Raw genomic sequence first — 20,385 nt, 5'->3', positions numbered from 1 at the left:
TCATTCCTTATTTTGTTTATATGGGTCTTCTCTCTTTTTGATTTTGTCAGTCTAGCTAGGGGCTTGTCAATCTTGTTGATCTTCTCAAAGAACCAACTTTTGGTGATAGTTATCCTCTCTATTGTTTTTTTGTTCTCTATGTCATTTATTTCTGCTTTAATCCTTGTTATTTCTTTTCTTCTACTTGGTTTCGGATTGGTTTGCTGTTCATTTTCTAGCTTCTTCAGTTGATCCATTAGTTCTTTGATTTTGGCTCTTTCTTCCTTTTTAATATATGCGTTTAGTGCTATAAATTTCCCCCTAAGCACTGCTTTTGCTGCATCCCATAGGTTTTGGTAAGTTGTGTTCTCATTTTCATTTGTCTCTACATATTTAGCAATTTCTCTTGCTATTTCTTCTTTAACCCACTGATTGTGTAGGAGTGTGTTGTTTAACCTCCAGGTATTTGTGAATTTTCTAAGTCTCTGATGATAATTGACTTCTAGTTGTATTCCATTGTGGTCAGAGAATGTGCTTTGAATAATTTCAATCTTTTTAAATTTATTGAGGCTTGTTTTATGTCCCAGCATATGATCTATTCTGGAGAATGTTCCGTGAGCACTAGAAAAGTATGTGTATCCTGGTGATTTGTGATGCAATGTCCTGTATATGTCTGTTAAATCTAATTCATTGATCATATTGTTTAGGTTTTCAATTTCCTTATTGGTCCTCTGTCTGGTTGATCTATCTATAGGAGAGAGTGATGTGTTGAAGTCTCCCACAATTATTGTGGAAACATCAATTGCTTCCTTTAGTTTTGCCAGTGTTTCTCTCATGTATTTTGTGGCACCTTGATTGGGTGCATAGACATTTATGATTGTTATTTCTTCTTGTTGAATTGCCCCTTTTATTAGTATGTAGTGGCCTTCTTTGTCTCTCAAAACATCCCTGCATTTAAAGTCTATTTTATCTGAGATTAATATTGCTACACCTGCTTTCTTTTGGCTGTAGCTTGCATGAAATATTTTTTTCCATCCTTTCACTTTCAATTTCTTTGTGTCCCTGTGTCTAAGATGAGTCTCTTGTATGCAACACATTGATGGTTCATTTTTTTTTATCCATTCTGCGAATCTGTATCTTTTAATTGGGGAGTTTAATCCATTTACATTCAACGTTATAACCGTGAAAGCATTTCCTGAATCAGCCATCTTATCCTTTGGTTTATGTTTGTCATATATATTTTTCCCCTCTCTCTATTAATATCCTTTCTTGTACCCATACCGAATCTCTTTAGTACTGAACCTTTCTCCGGGTCTCTCTGTCCTTTCTTTGTTTCTCTGTCTGTAGGGCTCCCTTTAGTATCTCCAGTAGGGCAGGTCTCTTGTTAGCAAATTCTCTCAGCATTTGTTTGTCTGTGAAAAATTTAAGCTCTCCCTCAAATTTGAAGGAGAGCTTTGCTGGATAAAGTATTCTTGGTTGGAAATTTTTCTCACTCAGAATTTTAAATATATCATGCCACTGCCTTCTTGCCTCCATGGTGGCTGCTGAGTAGTCACTACTTAGTCTTATGCTGTTTCTTTTGTATGTGGTGAATTGCTTTTCTCTTGCTGCTTTCAGAACTTGCTCCTTCTCTTCCGTGTTTGACAGTGTGATCAGAATATGTCTCAGAGTGGATTTATTTGGATTTATTCTATTTGGAGTTCGCTGGGCATTTATGATTTGTGTATTTATGTTGTTTAGAAGATTTGGGAAGTTTTCCCCAACAATTTCTTGGAATACTCTTCCTAGACCTTTACCCTTTTCTTCCCCTTCTGGAACACCAATGAGTCTTATATTAGGACGTTTTATATTATCTATCATATCCCTGAGGTCCGTTTCGATTTTTTCAATTTTTTTCCCCATTCTTTCTTTTATGCTTTCATTTTCCATTCTGTCATCTTCCAGGTCACTGATTCGTTGTTCAGCTTCCTCTAGTCTTGTACTATGAGTGTCCAGAATCTTTTTAATTTGGTCAACAGTTTCTTTAATTTCCATAAGATCGTCTATTTTTTTATTTAGTCTTGCAATGTCTTCTTTATGCTCTTCTAGGGTCTTCTTGATATCCTTTGTATTCTGTACTATGGTCTCATTGTTCATCTTTAGTTCTTTGAGTAGCTGCTCTAGGTGCTGTGTCTCTTCTGATCTTTTGATTTGGGTGCTTGTGCTTGGGTTATCCATATCGTCTGGTTTTTTCATATGCTTTATAATTTTCTGTTGTTTTTTGCCTCTTGGCATTTGCTGAACTTGATAGGGTTCTTTTAGGATGTGTAGACCAATTGAAGTCCTTATCTCTAATTTATCAGATCTACAGCTTCATGGAGTACACTTTCTCTAACTAACCAGCAGGTGGCGTCCACGAGCCACCTTTTCTCCACAAGCCAGTTCTCCCCTGCTGTGCCTTTGTGGTGAGTGGGGGAGTGAGTCTTGTAGGGTCCAATTGGTGTACCAAGCTTGCGTGTGTAGTTGGTGTTGCCCGCCCTGTATATGGGGCATGTTTCTGGGCAGTCAGGGAGGGGGGGTGGCTCTAACAGTCAAATCTCCCTGGTGATCCTGGAGTTTTAAAGCTGCTGCAATAGTCTAATCCTTCAGTTCAGTCCTGCCACAGTTTGTCTCTGCCACTGACCCACAAGACCTTGGTATTGGCGTATGGCTCCTGAGACTTGCAAGTGGGTCCCTCTTCCAGGCCGTGCACCCCCTGGTCCTCTGTTGAGGGGTGTCTGTGCTATGTCACAGGTGAATGCCGTCCCCCCAGGGTGGTTCTGGGCTGCTGGGCTGTGTAGGGAGGCTCCCAGTCTGCTGAAATAATGGTTGAATGGGGCTTTGTTAATTCACACTGCTCCACCTTCCCAGCTCTGGGACAATCAGCTGAGGCTGCAGGGAAGGCTAATGTCCACGCCCAGTTTTGTGGAGTGTGCCTGTTATTTGAAGCACTTCCGTCACAGTGGGTTGTGTGGGGCAGCTCTGGGCTATGGGGCTGGTGACGGGCAGGAGTGTTTCCTGTCCACGAGGATGATGGCTGTGAGCAGATACCCCCCCTTTCCTTGGGAAGTTGTGGTGTTTAGTGAATTTTCTCAGCCACTGGATTATTGCCTTTTGTCTCAGAGCTCTCTTAGTTCTGCTCTTGTCTTGACCTGCCCAAATTGCAAGTCTTTGAAGCCTTCTGTATTGGGCTTCTTAGAGTAATTGTTTTAGAAAAAGAAAAAAGGATTAAAAGGAAAAAAAAAGGGCCCTCCTCACAGATCTAATGGGTTATTGAAATGCTAAGAGACAAAGCAATTAGGGCCATTAAGGAAAGGTCCACAGGGCAGAGAGATCAGCTTTTCTTCGGGATTTGCATATGAGCCTGAGGGCCTAAGCTCTGCCCTTCCCCTTTCTATGTTCACCAGAACTCCAAAAATCCTCCGCTTTTATTTTGGAGTTTTCCGTGTTGTTTTTTTCCATGCCTGTCTCCTCTCTGCTGGGCTGGCTGCTCTCAGATTCTCTGGTGTCTGGTCTCAGTCTGTCTATGGTTGGAGTTTGGATCAGTAGAATGAGTTTCCGATAAGGGCTGCCACTGCAGTTCTCCCTTCTCCTTCCCGGAGCTGACAGCCCCCCCTCCCATGGGACTGAGCCTGGCAGGGAGGGGCGCGGGTCCCCTAGCCCCAAAAACTTACAGATTTCGCTGATCTCAGCAGTTCCACATTTTCATGAGTGTTGTATGAAGTATGCCCAAAGTCAGATTGCTCTGTGGTGTCTAGTCCACGCAGTTCCTGGCTTTCTGCCTACTTTCCTGGAGGAGTAACTAAAACATACAGCTCACCAGTCCGCCATCTTGCCCCGCTGTTTTAAGTTCTCTTGGTGTCAGCAAAGAGATGCTTTCTTTCACAAAGCGTATAACATTCTGGTGCTCTGAATTGGTTTTTAAAATGAGGATTTATTAACTTACAAGCTTATAATTCTGAGGCCATGAAAATGTCCAAATCAAGGCATCAGTAGGTGATGCTTTCTCCCCGAAGATCGGCTACCTGTGATCTGGGACTCCTCTGTCACACGGCCAGGCACATGGCGATGTCTGCTGGTCTCTCCCTTCTCTCCCGGGTTTCATCGCATCCATCTTCTGGCTTCAGTGGCTTCCTCTCTCTTTCTGTGTGTCTTCTCTCAGCTTCTCTCTGTTTTTTATCTGCTTATAAAGGACTACAGTAAGAGGATTAAGACCCACCCTGAATGAAGTGGGCCACATCTCAACTTGAGTTAAGATCCTCCTCCAGTGGGTCCACACCCACAGGAAAAGCTTTAAGAACATGGCCTTTTCTGGGGTATATAACAGCTTCAAAGCACTGCACTCCATCTTCCGGACCCCATAAAGACATGTTCTTTCCATATGCAAAATACATTAATTCCATCACAATATCACAAAAGCCTTGAATCATTTCTGTAACAATATTGAGTAGAAAGTCTCATCAAATTCAGTTGCAGGTGTGGTCTTTCCTAGGGCAAAAGTCCCCTCTGGCTGTGGACCTGTGAAATTTAGAACAAGTTACCTGCTTCCGGTATACAAATGAGGGACAGTCATAGACTGAATGTTCCCATTTCCATAGAGAGGAATTGGAAACAAAACAGGGGTCACCGGACCCAAACAGTTGCAAAAGCCTGCAGGGCAAACTCCATTAAATTTGAAGGTCTGAGCCTCATCTGTAGAATGATGTTTTGTCTTTGGGGCTTGATAGAGTGGCAGTCCTTCCCTTTCCAAGGGCTTGTGTGGTGGCCCTGCTCTCCTCAAACACTGGGGTGAAGACCCCAACATCTCCAGGTACTGGGGTAATGGCCATGCTCTCAGCCCCACCCTCCTTAAGCATCGGGGTGGCAGCAGACTCTGCCATCTCTGGGCACAACTCAACCCCTTCAGAATAGTGGGGTGGTGGCCAGGCTCTCCCCAGTCCCCAGGGAATGTGCTCCACCCTCTCTGAGGTTCTGTGGCGGCAGCACTCTTCCTAAACAATGGGGCAGCTGAGTTCCCCCAATTCCCCAGGCATCTGAGAGCCCTGGGGTGGTAACGCTCTTCCTGAACAATGGGGCGGAAGGCCCCCCTCTCTGAGCTCGGGGCAAACTCACTCCACACACATAGGTGGTCCACTCTCCTGACCTGAGGATTCCAGACCTTAACTTCCATGCTTCTGACTTTGAAGTCATTTTTCCTTCAATCTGTCCCTTTTCTGTCCCTTGTAGTCCAGGCTGGCAGTGGTTCCATTCATACAGATCTCATAACAAACTGTTGGTTTCGCATGCAGTACACAGGGTCCCAACCATCAGACAATAGAACTTTCCACAGATCCTTCCTGGATAACTGTGTTTCCAAATCTGACTTGCACTGGAATGATTGGCTGGTTCCATGTTCAGTTAAATCCTCACATGGGGCACTATCCCCTGGGGACTTGCTTTCTGGAAGCCCAGAATTTTCCAAACCATCAATTTCTGGTTTCTTGGTGCCCAGGGGTTCAATTCTCAGCTTCTCCCTTTCCTCTTGCATTTTACTATAAGCTACAAGAAGAAGCCAGGCTGCACTTTCCACATTTAGTTCAGAAATCTCCTCAGCTAAATACCCAAGCTCATCACTTTCAAGTTCTGTCTTCCACCCAACAATAGGACTCAGTTTTGCCAAATTCTCTGCCACTTTAAACAAGGATCACCTTTCTTCCAGTTTGCAATGACACATTCATCATTTCTGTCTAAGGCCTCCTTGGAAGTACCTTTAGTGTCCATATTTTTACCAACTGTCTCTTCAAAGCAATCTAGGCCTTTTCTATTAAGACCCCCACAATTTTTCCAGAATCTTCCCCTTGTCCATTTATAAAGCTGTTGCAGCCTTTTTTGGTATTTGCAAGCTCAGCACCCCACTCTTCTGTTACCAAAATCTGTATTAGTCAGTGTGCCAGTTTGAATGTATGCTGTCCCCCAAAACGCCATTATCTTTGACGGAATCTTGTGTGGACAGATACATTAGGGTTGATTAGATTGTAATTCTTTGGTTGAGTGTTTCCATGGAGATGCAACCCACCCAAATGTAGGTGATAACTCTGATTAGATAATTTCCATGGAGGTGTGGCCCTGCCCATCCAGCGTTGGGCCTTGATTCGTTTACTGGAGCACTATATAAGCTCAGACAGAAGGAGTGAGCTCACTACAGCCCAGAGGGACACTGAAGAATGCACGGGAGCTGAGAGAAGATCTGCAGCTTACAGAGACATTTTGGAGATGGCCTTTGAAAGCAGACTCTTGCTCTGGAGAAGCTAAGAGAGGAGAAACGCCCCAAGAGCAACTAAGAGTGACATTTTTAAGGAGCTGCTGCTTAGAGAGGAACATCCTGGGAGAAAGCCATTTTGAAACCAGAACTCTGGAGCAGATGCCAGCCACGTGCCTTCCCAGCTAACAGGTTTTCTGGACACCATTGGCCATCCTCCAGTGAAGGTACCTGATTGCTGATGTGTTACCTTGGACACTTTATGGCCTTAAGAGTGTAACTGTGTAACCAAATAAACCCCCTTTTATAAAAGCCAGTCCATTTCTGGTGTTTTGCAAAAAGGCAGCATTAGCAAACTGGAACAATCAGGGTTCAACAAATGTCATTGTTGATGTGTTTCTTAACAGCTTGGTGTGGCGCAGGTAAGAGTTCAGACTTTTTTCATACTGTTTTAGTTTCCTTGGCTGCTCAAGCAAATACCATGCAGTGTGTTGGCTTAAAGAATAGGAATTTATCAGCTCACGGTTTTGAGGCTGGAGAAGTCCAAATCAAGGTGTCATCAAGGCAACACTTTCTTCCCAAAGACTGTGGCATTCTAGGGATGGCTGCAGGAGATCCTGGGCTCCTTGTCACATGGCAGGACATATGGTGGCCTCTCCATATGTCCAGGTTCCATTGACCGTTAGCTGCTTGCCTCCTGTGGCTTTCTCTATATATATCTGAATTTCATTCTCTTGTAAAGGACTCCTGTAACAGGATTAAGACCCATACTGATTCACTGGGCCACACCTTAACTGAAGTAGCCTCATCAAAAGGTCCTACTTAAATGGGTTCACACCCACAGGAATGGATTGAGTTTAAAAACACGCTTTCCTGGCATGCACACAGCTCCAAACCACCACACACACACAGGCCATTTGTATGAGTGCGGTCGCAGTTGACTCGTCTGGGGGGAGGTGGCGGCCGGTTGCTAAATCCTATGCTCTCGGGATTGCTCGGAGGGTACCGGCGGCGGGGGCTCTTTCCCGGAGGCGAGGGCGAGGCGGGGGACTGGGCCCGGTCCCTGGCGGTGGCGTGCAAGGTGTGGAGGGCGGCGAGAAGGAACAGGCGGGACACGTTTCTTTGAGGGTGAAGAAGCCAAGAGAGTTTATTAGGGGAGAGTACAAGCTTATATCGGGTGGTTTAGAGGGCGGGGTAGCTGTAGGGGTTAAAGGCTTGGATTGGTTCTGAGAGGGCGCGGAGGTTGATTGAAAAGGGGCGGGAGTTGCTCCGGTAACGAAGAGGGTGGAGGGTGCGGGTAAGGCACGGTGGGGGGGGGGGTTTTCTCCGGCAAGCCCTCCCCAACGGTTGTACTTTGGGGTGAGGAAATGGGGCCTGCATTCGGCTCCACTTTCTCAGGCCCGGGGGGCCGTGGAGGGCGCTACCACCCGTGCCCCACTACCTTTCCTAGGGGCTGATCAGTTCCCCTGGCCCAGGCCCGCCAAGTCGGAACTCGATAACAGTGTCCCGCATTTCCCCCTTCTTTTCTAATTAGAGGAAGAAGCTTACCGGAGAGATCCGCCAAGGGATGAGGGAAAGGGGAGGGTGGGGGAAGGGATAGGGGTAGATGGTAGTTAGAGAGGCTGGAGCTCGACGTTGGTGTGGCGCCCGGGCGTTCGAGAGGGGCCTCGCTGCTTGCGGGATGGACGAGGGTGGCAACGCTGCGGAGGGTCAGCTTTTTCAGTGGAGGCAAGTTGTTGATACTGGACTTGCACAAATAATGAAAAGACAGCATTGGCTTGGTTCTTAGCAAGCTGGACAATTCTGCGGATAATGCAGGGCCCTAGGGTGAGAGCTAGAATAATTATTAGTAGGGGGCCGATGAGAGGGAGGAGGTATGGGAGGAGGGGGGGTAAAGATGTGGGACCAATAGTTGGTGGTTTCATGGTTTCTTTTGCGTTGTTCTAGTCCCCTCTCGGACCTTTTTTAGGCTGTCTTCGGCGAGACCTGTGGAATTGGCATATACACAGCACTCTTCTTCTAGGGCGGCGCAAAGGCCTCCTTCTTTGAGGAGGAGAAGGTCGAGACCTCGGCGGTTTTGGAGCACGACCTCAGAGAGGGAATTGACAGAATTTTTAAGATGGGAAATAGCGTCTTGTAGGTGACGAATGTCCTCGTCAACAGCCGCCCGGAGGTGAGTTAGGGCGGAGCCTTGACTGGCTAATGCAGCGATTCCGGTGCCAGCGCCTGCAAGACCTAGGAGGGAGGCAATCGTGAGGGCGGTGATGGGTTCTCGCTTTTGCAGAGTGGCAGGAGCTGCAGTTCTTTCCAGGCGGAGGAAGAAGTCTTCCTCGCTGTGGTATAGGACCCTGGGGATAAGGACAATTAGGAGGCAAGTTTCATTAGTTGTATTGAGGGTTTGCACATTAAGGCAGGGGGTAAGTCCTGTAGAGGAGCAGAGCCATTGGGAGGAGTTGTGAGGGATAAGAAACTTGGCAGAGCTGCTGGGAGATGAGTAGTTGGCACAAGCTGTGAGGTTGGGAGAGTTACTTGAGCGAGGGCGGATGCACTGTCCCTGTAAAGGAGACTGATGAAAGGTTAGGGGGACGGCAGAGGTATTCCAATTGCATTCCGAGGGGCTATTCTCTGTATTTTCTGAAAAGGAAAGGTTGGAGGCGACGGGCTCATACAGGGAGGAGGAGGTGCAGAGGCAAAGCCAGCAGGAGGAGGTAAGATTGGGGTTGGAGGAATTCACTGAGGTGAAGGCTGCTTGGATAAGGCCGAGGAGGGGAGAGGAGTAACGAGAGGGGGGCAGAAAAGGTTGGGGTGGTGGGGTTGGCGATGCGCTGTTTGTAGCTGAGGTGCGGTTTCCGGATGCGCTGCTTGTACTTGAGGTGCGGCTGCAGGGCTGTGGATTAAGGGGGTTAAGGACTTGGTTGGGACCTATGCCAGAGGGTGTTTTAATGCAGTATTTTGGCATGGTTTGGCTTACAGCCTCCTTTTTTATGAGAATAAGTGATCCTTGGTCGGCTCCTTTTTCATAGATTCTGAAGCCCCAAGTTCGACCGAGTAACCAGGAGGGATCAGTGGGGAGCTGCACTGTAAGATTAAGATGTGTGCAGGATCCCTCGCTTTCTTGGCCGAGCCAGTTAACTGTAGGGAGTTTGCACCCTGTAGGGGCCCACTTTAAGGTAAGGTATTGATCAGGAACAGGAGGCTTCCAATTAGTGGCTAATGTTTTACACCCCCAGTATGCACAGTAGTACTCGTTGGGGGAATTGCAGTACGATTTTCCAGGATTTGAGGATGGGCACATGTAATATTGGGCCTGGGGATCACTTACCTTTTGAGCGCAGGTTTCTTCGACTCTGGAGACAAAGGTGGCGAAAGGCTCACTCGGCTCCTGGAAGAGCTTGGTGAATTTATTAGGCCGACAGGCGGAGCAGTTGGCAAACACTCGTAAGGCGATTCCCCAAAGGATAGGCCAAAAGGTGGCGGGTGCATTGGTATAGGCGGATGCGTGTATAAACGCTCCTGTGCCCAAGTAGGCTTCGGGGTTATGATTGGCCCCAGTGGCTGCGTCTTGCTCGCTCTGCCTAGCTGCTTCTGCCTGGAAGTGGGCACGCCAATCAACGAACTGGCCGGGGCTAAGGATGGTACGGGCAAGCGAGGCCCAGTCTTGGGGGAGGCAAAGGTCCATGGCGATATCCTGCAGTAATTGGGAAGCGTATGGGCTACCTAACCCATCTTCCTTGACGGCCCTGCGAAGCTGCTTGATAGTATCTGAGTCAATGGGATACCAGTCGTACGGTTTCTGCGGTGTGGGGGTAAGGTTAAGAGGAAAGCAGCGAAAAGCACGAGAGAAAGGAGGACGCGCTTGCAGAGGGCCTGGCACGGGAGTGGGGGTAGGGGCAGCGTTGCCCCAAGGGTTGCCTTGAGGTGTAGAAGGCAGCCAGGGGTTGTTAGTCGGCAGGGTGGGAGGAGCGGTGGCAGCTGCCGGTAGCGGCTCCGAGGGGGAGCTCGCCGAAGGGGGAGGCGGAAGTGGGAGGCCCCAAGCGTCGCAAGACGGCGGCGCGGTGGGAGTGGCTAAGGCATAAGATGGCGGACTAGCCCCGTCCTGTGAAAGGGCGGGGCCCAAGGCGTAAGATGTCGGACTAACTCCGCCCTGTGAAAGGGCGGGGTAAAGCGCATGCGGTTTCTGGCCCGGCTTAGGGCTGACGTCATCACTAGCGCACTTCCTCCCCTCAGTGGAAGAAGAAGGAGGAAGTTCGCCATTTTGGAGAGGCTTAGTATTGCTTTGTTTTTGGGGGGCGACTTCGAGCGCATTGTTAATCTGCTCGACTAAGGATTCTGTGTCCGAATCGTGGTCCACATTAGTATCACTGTTTGAATCTGTTAACTGGGTTGATAGGGCCTCCTTGGATTTAATGGGGCCTCGATCAGGGGGGAGGGAGCCTTGAAGGCAGGAGCGGACGGTTATTAAGGTGGGGAGCAAGCCAGGAGGGAAGCGCTTGCTCTCATGTTCCATGGCGTTGGTGACCCGATCAATAAGGCGATTATAAGTGACAGGGTCCCAAAGATGGCAAGTGGTGAGCCATGGGTTAAAGGGCAGCAGGAGGTCCCAGTATACTTGCAGCTGCCGGACAGACACCTTACAGCGATGTGTGTCTAGGAGACCCGCTAGAGCGCGAACTTGAGGTGCTTGGCGTGCAGATAGACGATTACCCATAGCGGAGGGAGAAAAAAAAAGGGGGGTTGATTATTGAGTAAAGAAAATGAGGTAAACCGTGGCCGCGAGGCCGAAGGAGACGGCGAGAATAGAAAGCAGGACCCTCTGGTAGCGAGAGCAGTTTGGGGGGAGGGCGGTTGCAAAGAGGCACACGGCGCCAAACAAAGAAACAAAGACACAAAGGACCACAGCAAAGTAATGGAGGGGAAGAGGGAAAGCTACTGGAGGAAGAGTGTTAGGAGGAATGGGGGGACATAGGAAGAGAAGACGAAAGGTCGTCGGGGGCAAAAGCCGGGTTAATGCGGGAAAGGAAGAGCGGCCCGGGCGCGGAGTGGCGTGGGAGAGGCGGCTCCGGACGTGGAGCGGCGAGGGAGAGGCGGCTCCGCGGGGCGGCGAGGGAGAGGCGGCCCTTACCTTGCAGGCGAGGAGAAGGGGAGTTGGAGAGGCGTCCGGGCGAGCGGGTGGTTTTACTGGACCGCTGCGTGGAGAGGACTTTTAATCCCAGGGTCGTGGGTTCGAGCCCCACGTTGGGCGCCAGTTGCGGTCGCAGTTGACTCGTCTGGGGGGGGTGGCGGCCGGTTGCTAAATCCTATGCTCTCGGGATTGCTCGGAGGGTACCGGCGGCGGGGGCTCTTTTCCGGAGGCGAGGGCGAGGCGGGGGACTGGGCCCGGTCCCCGGCGGTGGCGTGCAAGGTGTGGAGGGCGGCGAGAGGAAACAGGCGGGACACGTTTCTTTGAGGGTGAGGAAGCCAAGAGAGTTTATTAGGGGAGAGTACAAGCTTATATCGGGCGGTTTAGAGGGCGGGGTAGCTGTAGGGGTTAAAGGCTTGGATTGGTTCTGAGAGGGCGCGGAGGTTGATTGAAAAGGGGCGGGAGTTGCTCCGGTAACGAAGAGGGTGGAGGGTGCGGGTAAGGCACGGTGGGGGGGGGGGGGGTTTATCCAGCAAGCCCTCCCCAACGGTTGTACTTTGGGGTGAGGAAATGGGGCCTGCATTCGGCTCCACTTTCTCAGGCCCGGGGGGCCGTGGAGGGCGCTACCACCTGTGCCCCACTACCTTTCCTAGGGGCTGATCAGTTCCCCTGGCCCAGGCCCGCCAAGTCGGAACTCGATAACAGTGTCCCGCAGTATGAGGATTAACACAAAGTGTGAGAGCTCAGGACGGGGGGGCAGCTGGTAACCCCACCCCTGTGCCAGGCCTTCTTTGTGAGTAAGATCACAGCACTGGGCTGGGCTTGGGCCTTTCTTCAGAGGGAGGGTCTCTAAGTGTTGTTTACCAAAGCAGACAGAGCATGCAGTGCACTAAGATAGTCCTTTATTCTACCAGCGATTTCACCAGTTAAAAAGATGGACAGAAATGAGTTTCTAACACCTACCGTGGACTCGTCCCCAGCATATGTGTCTAATGAAGAAGCAGTTCATTCTCAGGACCCAAGGGAGACTGTGTTAAAAGAAAAAGCAGCCTTTCTCCCACCCATTGAAAAACTAGACTTAAGTGAACTCCAAAAATCCAGCGATCCTCCAGAGGACTGGCCAAGTGAGGAAGAAATAAAGTGCTTTTGGAAGCTAAGGCAGGAAATTGTTGTGAATGAAAAAGCAGAGGTTCTTGAAAATCAGCTCTTACCTGTTGAATTGCCTCCAAATCTCAAGGCAGCATTGGAAAATAAGAAGAAAGAACATCCAAAGCCAATAAAGATCCTCAGGTAAAATTGGAAAGCAAAGGTACATTTTTCTTGATTGTTACAAAGCTTTAATGTTATTTGTCATTATCTTCTAAAGCCCTGGGGGATGTGTGCCTTGTGGGCGGATACCAGCGGTGTGCATTCAGGGTTCAAGTCTCCAGTTCGGGGTCCCCAGGAGAACCGGGTGGAAGGAGGAGACTGCCCCAGGGAGAGGCCCGAGTCCTCGTGTCAGTTTCCGGGCCCTTCCCATCAGTTCCCAGCAGAGAGGGTCCACGCTCTGACTTCCGACCAGGTGACCCATGTAACCAGAAAGGGCTTTTAAGATCCATGAAAGATAAATTCTAGTGCTTATATTTTGCCCTTGATTCTTTACAGCAGATGTAATGGGATTTAAGATCTGATGAAAGCAAAATTCCTTTCAGTATACACGGAAAATATAGCATTCAGCAACTTCTTATTTCCCCTTCAAAATTATTTTAAGAAAAGAAAATCTCCAGTATTTCTCCAAGTCTGAAATGTATAAATCAGGTACCTTTATAGCCAAGAAAAGATGAAAGAATTTTAAACTTCTTCCTAAAAATTAAGGAGAATTAAATCTTTGGTAATTGTAATTTTACAAATGAGAATGTCATCAAAGGCCATGGCGGTGGGGGGGAGTGGGGGCTGGATGTAAACCTGAGACTTTCTGGCCGAAAATGCTTACCCAGACCCTAAACTCAAGGAAACAGTCAGATGTGCCCAGAGCAAGGATGTGCTGTGACTCTTCGAACACGTCACCATCCTGGAAGCAGACAGCAGTGAGGCGGGGAGGCCTTCCTGCTTGGAGACACTTCAGCCAGGTGCCGCTCTGCACGCCCTGGCTGGGTCCTGGACGGCGGGATCAAGGTCGGCCAGGTGGGGGGTGCTGTAGAAGGTGTTTTTACGACAGCTGGGGGAATCTGTGGGCTGGTGTATTAGATGGCATTGAGTTATGGTTGGTTTTCATAGGTGCAATAATAGTTTTGAGGTTAGAAACATGTTCTTTTCTTAGGAAATGCATGCTGAAGTATTTAGGGAGGAAGTGTCATGATGTCTGAAACATGTTTTCTATGGTTCATCTGTGTACAGTGTGTGTGCACGTGTGTGCTTCTCTGCATATGAATGTATGTTCATGTGTGCATGAGAGTGCATGTGCAAATTCATGACTACATGTGCACGTGTGTGCATGAGTGCATGTGTGCATGCATGTGTGTGTGTGCAAAGAGAAGAAGGGAGGGAGAGAATAATAATTAGTGCCCCGGGTCGCGCATTCATTCTCATGGCCGGTGACACCACACCCAAGGGGGTGCCCATCCTGGTTCTTGGATATCACAGTGGCTTGGGGCCCTCCAAAACCCAGCCCTCCCCGGCCCCATAAACACACGCACCGTGACTCTGGCCATTAGGACAAGAATGTCTAAACAGGCTCTGGGAGCGGGATATGGAAAACCAGGCTGAGATGCACTGATCTTGGCAAAGTATTTATTTATTACACTGGCCTTTCAGCCCTTCTGCAGGTTTGAGAATGTGCAAAATTTTAAAAAAAATTTAAGTGTTATTTAAAAATTATAACCTTCAAAGTATTGAAAGCATGTAAGTTTCTAGCTGCAACATGCCGTCAGAGGCTGAAAGCCATCGTGACGTTCTGAGTCCACATTGTTACACGGTCAAAGAATGGGAATATTCTAAGCCGCTTAGCAACACCCCCCACCCCCACTTCCCCTTGATTCAAGCTTTACAGCCTACAAGGGACTTCAAGGGAGCTTTGCAGCACATGACCCTGTTTACTCCTCCCGACAACCCAGTGACACAAATGCTCTCATCCCCATTGTATTGATAAGGAAACTGAGGCTCAGGGAGGTTGAGCGACCAGCCCCAGGTCCTGTTGTGATAGATGTGGTAAAGCCCAGCACTGCCTGTGTCCAGATGCCACCACCACCACCTCACCCTGCCCCAGGGGCCGTGTCCCCTCCAGCCCCCACCTTCGCCCTGCCCTGGGGCTGTGTCCCCTCTTGCTGCTGGCTGCCTGCCCCCCTCCCCTTTCCTGCCCACCCACACACAGTGCATTGTCCACACAACAACCAGAGTGGTTTGACGTGAATGGGCCCATATTTTTCCCATACAGAAGCCTCTTCAGTTAGTTCCCCCAGGCTCGAATGCCTTAGCCCACCCCACCAGATGCCCCTTGGGTGAGCCTGCCTGCCCCTGACATTGTCCCCGACCCTGCCCTTCAGCCTCCCCAAGAGGTCACACTGAGATGGCCTGGGAGGGGCAACGGTGGGGGCCTTGGGCCCTGGCCTTGCACAGATGCAGGCTCATCCTCTTGGAGGCTGTGCAGCTTTGGGGCCAGTCTCCTAACCCCTCCCAGCCCAGACCACCCCAGAACCTCCTTGCGAGGGCACTTCACGCCTGCAAAGCATCACGCACTGTCCCTGGCTCAAGAAACAGCACGCGATGGCAGTGCTGTGGCTAGTAGCTCCTGCTCCTCTCCTGCCTTCCATTGTGTGTGTGTTATGAACAATAATTTATCCAAGTAAGTCATGGTAAGATTTTTAATAGTACCTTAAAATTGTATGCAGTTTTCCTGACTTAGAATCCAGCCCCCAACCTCAGAGATTTGGGTGACACTGAGGGTGTGAGGAGCTGGTGCCCCTACGGCCGGACAGGTTCCTGTAGGGCCTGCACCTGGGTGAGTTTCGGGGCACCTCTCTGTGCCTGAGTTTCTTCCTGCTTCAGCAGGGAGTTGAGGTGTGAAGGTGCTCACGGAGGGTGCTGGCACCTGGTCAGTGCCCATGAAGATAAGCCCTTCCTGGTGGTGGTGTGACCCTAAAAGAACTCACCTGGACCCTGGGGGGGCGGGGTGGAGTGTGGGGCAAGCCCAGGTGTGGGCCTGAGGGCAGTGGGTGTGGTGAGAATGGGGGGGCCGTAGGTATGGTGGGAATGGGGGGCCGTGGGTATGGCAGGAAGCTCAGGCCCGCAGTGGGGCCCCTGTCCTCCTGCTTGAGGTGGCTTAGGGTAAGCTGCTCTGTTTCCAAAAGGAAAAGCCCGTCTCGCCTGGGTGTGACTGGTTCCTAGCTGCAGGGCACAGGCAGAGGCCCCGGGATAGTGGACGCATGTTGGGATAGTGGACAAATGTCAACACTTGTTGAATCAGTGAATGCAAGAGTGCGTGGACCAAAGTGTGCCAGCCCTGACCCCCTTTCCTGTGCCACGTGGAATGCCAGACGTGACATAGCAGCCCTTAGAGTTTGAAAAAGTTGAGATCCCCCAATTCTGGGCCCAGCCAAGTTGCTGTTTATATATGCAAAGACTGCAGACAGTTGGTCCTCAGAGAAGAGAAGCTCAGAAAACACCCGAGTAGCATAGTTGTGGAAAGCTTTCCTGGAAGCTGATCAAAGAAGAGCTCAAGGATGGAGGGAAATATCTGTCAAGGAAGATGAGGTGACACAGCAGCCAAGCAGGAGCAGCTGGTCTGAGCGTGCTTGGGACATGAGTGCAGAGTTCCAAATCAGCCGCAAGAAAAGCGCTGTAATAGAAAAGTCATGAAGGAATTAAGTCAAAACAGTCCTCTCCTGAAATTCCAACTGATCCCAGTGAAGGGGGAGGGAATTAAGGCATTCATCACCTAGGAAGCTGTGGGTTAGTGCATGTGTGCGCAAAGCCAAGATCTCTGGCTGCGAACTATACATTTCAGAGAAGCTGAAGCAGCGTGTTTTTGCAGATGTAGTACACTAAAGCACCGACCCCCAGCACACACTGCACCCACCTCCTGGGCCTAGGCAGGAGATGGGGCCTCCAAGCCGCGCCGTGCATGCCTCTGTGCTCTGAGACCCAGAGGCTGCGGTTAGGGCGGGTGTGGAGGACAGGTGGGCGTGCAGGAGGGCGGGCGTCTGTGCAGGTGGAGGGGGAGTGGTGTGCTGGTGGCGCAGAGGGTGTGCAGGAGGGAGTGGGGGTGGCGTGTGGGTGCGAGGCCATGCAGGCAGGGGAGGGCTGCAGGTGGGGCAGAGGGCGTGTAGCGTGTGGGGTGAGGTGGCCCAATGGGCCGGTGGCCCCCTGAGCTGGGCTGGGCCTGCGGTGGGCTGCACCTTCCTGCGCGGGGCAGGCAAGCTGGGTCTGGGGGGCCAAGCAGGAGCAGGCCTGGCCTTCCCTCTGTGGTGGGTGAACCTGGCTGAGGTCTCAGAGGTGCCCGGGGCTTCTGTTTGGAGGTTTCATCGGGTTTGTTGGTTGGAGGAAACATCAGGGAATGCAGGAAGCTCAGCTCAGCCGCCTTCGTGAGCCACCGTGTCCTGGCAGATCTTGGCTGCCCCCGACTTGCAGGGGCCCCGGGAGCTGAGCCCAGTGTGTGTTTCACAGAAGCAAGGCTTCTTCCCGGGCCACCCTGTCCCTGCCCCCCGCCTCCACTGCCACCTGACAACGAGGTGTCTGACCTGTGGGGCCTCTTTACTGTCCCTGGCCTGATGGGCTGCTGGCAAGGCTGGCCCTTCCACTTGGCCCTTCCCGGGCCTGCGGCCTCTGTCCAGGTTGGGTGGAAGGTGCTAGCATAAGGATGGACGGGCCGTCCCACCTGGCCCAAGTCAGCGGTCCACTCAATCCCCACTGCGACTCGGCTGCGGCTGTGCTCGGAGCAGGGCGGCGAGTCTCCTTTGTGGCAACTCCCAGGTAGCTGCGCCGGGGCGTGCTTACTGGGGGGCCCACGCAGCTACAGTCCCGGAAATGGATGCAGCTCCCCTGGGCCCTGGGCCACAGCCCTGCTCTCAGCATTTGTGTGCTCGCTAACGTTGCTGTCCAGGTGTGAGTGATGACAACACCCTTTTGCCAAGCAGTCCGCTAAAATCAGTGTCTCATTTTAGAAGGAACATGCCCTCCTTCAGGAGCACCTTGCCTGATCTTTCGTCATCGTACGGAGTGATTCGTGAAGTAAGAGCGGAAGAGACTCGAGTGGCGGCCCTCAGAGAGCTCAGGGAGAAGCAGGCGCTGATGGAACAGCGGAGAAGGTGAGGGCACGCAGCGGGCGGGCCTGGGCGGAGCTGGTAGGCAGGCTCGGGGCAGCTGGGTCGGGGCGATGCCGAGGCCAGTGTGCCGTGAGCTGCCCGGCCTTCCCCTCCTCAGGGGGCCTGGAGAGGTGCAGCCTGCTGTGTCCTGGTTCTGCGGCCTCTGCCCAAGGGGCAGGGAGAGGCTGGCGGCCATTCCTGGGCTGCCGTCTGCCCTGTCCACACAGCTCTCGCCTTCCTGCTCACCCTTTCCCTAGATTTGTCATTGTTCCCTAGCCCCCACACCCTTCTGTTGCTTTCCTAAGGAGTTATGTTCAAATCTGGCGTTGTCCTTCCTTGCTGAGTCCCGTGCTGCCGCCCAGCCCAGCTCCATTTTTTCTGGCTGCGCCTTTGCTGGGGGCTGTGGTCGGCGCAGCAGGATGCCCGTTTGGGGCCCTGACCTCACTCTCCTGTTTGCCCTGCAGCCCTGCTTGCCTCTTCTCTGGCTTGCTCTTGCCTCTTCTCTGGCTTGCTCTGTGCTCCAGGAGGCTGGCCGGATGGGACCACAGCCACAGCTCCCCAGGGTCCCCCACCTTCTGGTTGGGTTCGGCCAGTGGGGGACCCCGGTGGGGTTTGGAGGGGAGGGATGGGGAAGAGCAGACGGGTGAGGTCACCTGGGGCTGGCTGAGTCCCTCCCCCAAGGCAGGGCTTCCCTGTCCTCCCTGAGGCCCAGGGCTGGTCACAGTGCAGGTGTAAATAAACCCTCCAAATGGCCCTCTGCACTTGTGCCTCATTTCCCCCTGGCCGAGGGATGCCGTGCTCACAAACAGATCGTGTAGCAAGAGGTTTGCAGTCAGTGGTGCAGCCCAGGCAGCGTTCTGTGGTGGGTTTCCTTTTTCTTCACAAAGAACATGGGGGGTGATGAAAGTGGATAGAGCCCTGGAGACCCCTCAGAGCCAAGAACACCCGTGCCCTTGCTCTTTGAACTCCCTCCTGAGCTTCCTCTTTGTCTTTTGAATTTTGAAATCCCTTCCCAGGTGGCTGAACCCAGACAATCAAGCCCATGCTTCATTACCTTTGACCCAATGCAAAATAAAACCCCCCTACCCTAAACCCACCCCCGTAAGAGGGGCAAACCTTTGTCTAATCGATAGGCTTCAAGCTAGCTTCCTTTACATGCCTATTAAACTCCAGCGCTAAAAGCCCGAAGCTACTTCTGTGTTGGCAGGTGATCCACCTTCTTGCTGCAGCAAAACTTTAGTGTCCCAAATAAAACGCTGTAATCTGCAAAACTGACTCCAGTTTGTCTTCTGACAGTGGTAATAAGGCCTCAGCTCTTGGAAGACCACCTGTGCTGCCCTGCTTCCTGGCTGACCCCATAGTGGCCAGTGAGCTGTGGCACCGACAGCCGCCAGGCTGGTTGTGCTGGGCGAGGGGCAGGAGGGCCCCCACAAAAGGCACATTCATGTCTCTGCCCCTGGCCCCGTGGGTGGGAAACCGTCTGTGCCGGTTTGAGTGTATTATGTCCCCCAAATGCCATTATCTTTGTAGTCTTGTGTGGGGCAGGCGTTTTGGTGATGGTTGGATTTGCTTGGAATGTGCCCCACCCAGCTGTGGGCAATGATTCTGATGAGATGTTCTCATGGAGGCGTGGCCCCGCCCATTCAGGGTGGGCCCTTATCTGTGGAGCTATATAAATGAGCTGAGTCGGGGGGGGGGGGGGGGGGGGAAGAGAGTGCAGCTGGGAGTGATGTTTTGAAGAGAAGCAAGCTTGCTAGAAAGGAACGTCCTGGGAGAAAGCCGTTTTGAGGCCAGAGCTTTGGAGCAGATGCCAGCTGCCTTCCTAGCTAACAGAGGTTTTCCGGACACCACTGGTCGTCCTCCAGTGAAGGTACCCGATTGCTGAGGTGTTACCTTGGATGCTTTGTGGCCTTAAGACTGTAACTGTGTAGTGAAATAAACCCCCGTTTTATAAAAGCCTGTCCATCTCTGGTGTTTTGCATTCTGCAGCATTAGCAAACTAGCACACCGTCTGTGACTAGGACCTTGGAAGATGTTGACAGTGGAGGTGGGTTTTAATCCGAAATGGCTGAAGTCCTGTGAGCAAAGGAAATTGGACACAGAAAGAGAAGCAGCAGCCAGGGGCTGGAGGGCCGTGGAAACCAGCAGGGAAAGAGACTGGCGCTGCCATGCTTGGGCATGTCACGGAAAAGCCCAGGAGCCCCTAAGGTGCTGGGTGGCCACAGATGCCGGTGGGAGGCAGCCAGCCTCGGACACTGGCGCCCACCGCTCCTGCTGCTGAGCCCACCCATTGCGGGGTGTCTGCTTTAGCCGCCAGGAAACCAGAGCTGTCGCCAGGGGACACCTGCAAGGGTTTCCTGGGTTTGTGCCCACCTTTGGGGGGAACATGCCACAGAAGAGTGCTTTGGAACAAGGATCCTCCGGGGGCACCTCAGGCTGTGGCGCGGAGTGGGCCACCCTTGCCCACCGCAGTCTCAGGGCACCCAGCATGCAGGCGGCCCATGGTTTGCAGAGCCTCTGGGTAAGGCGTTCCCAGAATGGGTGGTTTGTGCGTCACCCGAACCCCTGAGGGATCCTGGTCCTTTGCCCCTTTCCTGGGGCCGTACCCCGAGCTGGCTGGCCCCCCTGCCCCCTCTGTCCAGCCCGCCCTTCCTCCCGTCCCAGCCCTACTTGGAGCCGCCGGTTCTGGAACTCGGCAGCACTGCGCCTGCTCCCGGGCGGCTGCGCGCCCTCTCCCCGTCTCCGCGGCTTGG

At 51.8% G+C, this 20,385-nt stretch overlaps 1 protein-coding gene across 1 annotated transcript in view; it reads left to right on the top strand.

Annotated features, from left to right (window-relative positions):
* Nucleotides 1–20,385, top strand: part of LRRC27 (leucine rich repeat containing 27) — a 65,106-nt gene that overhangs the window by 20,836 nt on the left and 23,885 nt on the right. The window contains exons 8-9 of the mRNA XM_037804676.1: nucleotides 12,269–12,644; nucleotides 17,492–17,635. Of these exons, the coding sequence (XP_037660604.1) occupies nucleotides 12,269–12,644; nucleotides 17,492–17,635 (520 nt within the window). The remainder of the gene's footprint in view (nucleotides 1–12,268; nucleotides 12,645–17,491; nucleotides 17,636–20,385) is intronic.

The sequence above is a fragment of the Choloepus didactylus genome, chromosome 15 (genome assembly GCF_015220235.1).
Source record: "Choloepus didactylus isolate mChoDid1 chromosome 15, mChoDid1.pri, whole genome shotgun sequence".
NCBI classification, from domain to species: Eukaryota; Metazoa; Chordata; class Mammalia; order Pilosa; family Megalonychidae; genus Choloepus; species Choloepus didactylus.
Note: the sequence above shows the minus strand (reverse complement) of the source record. Positions and strands in the feature narration are given on the sequence as shown.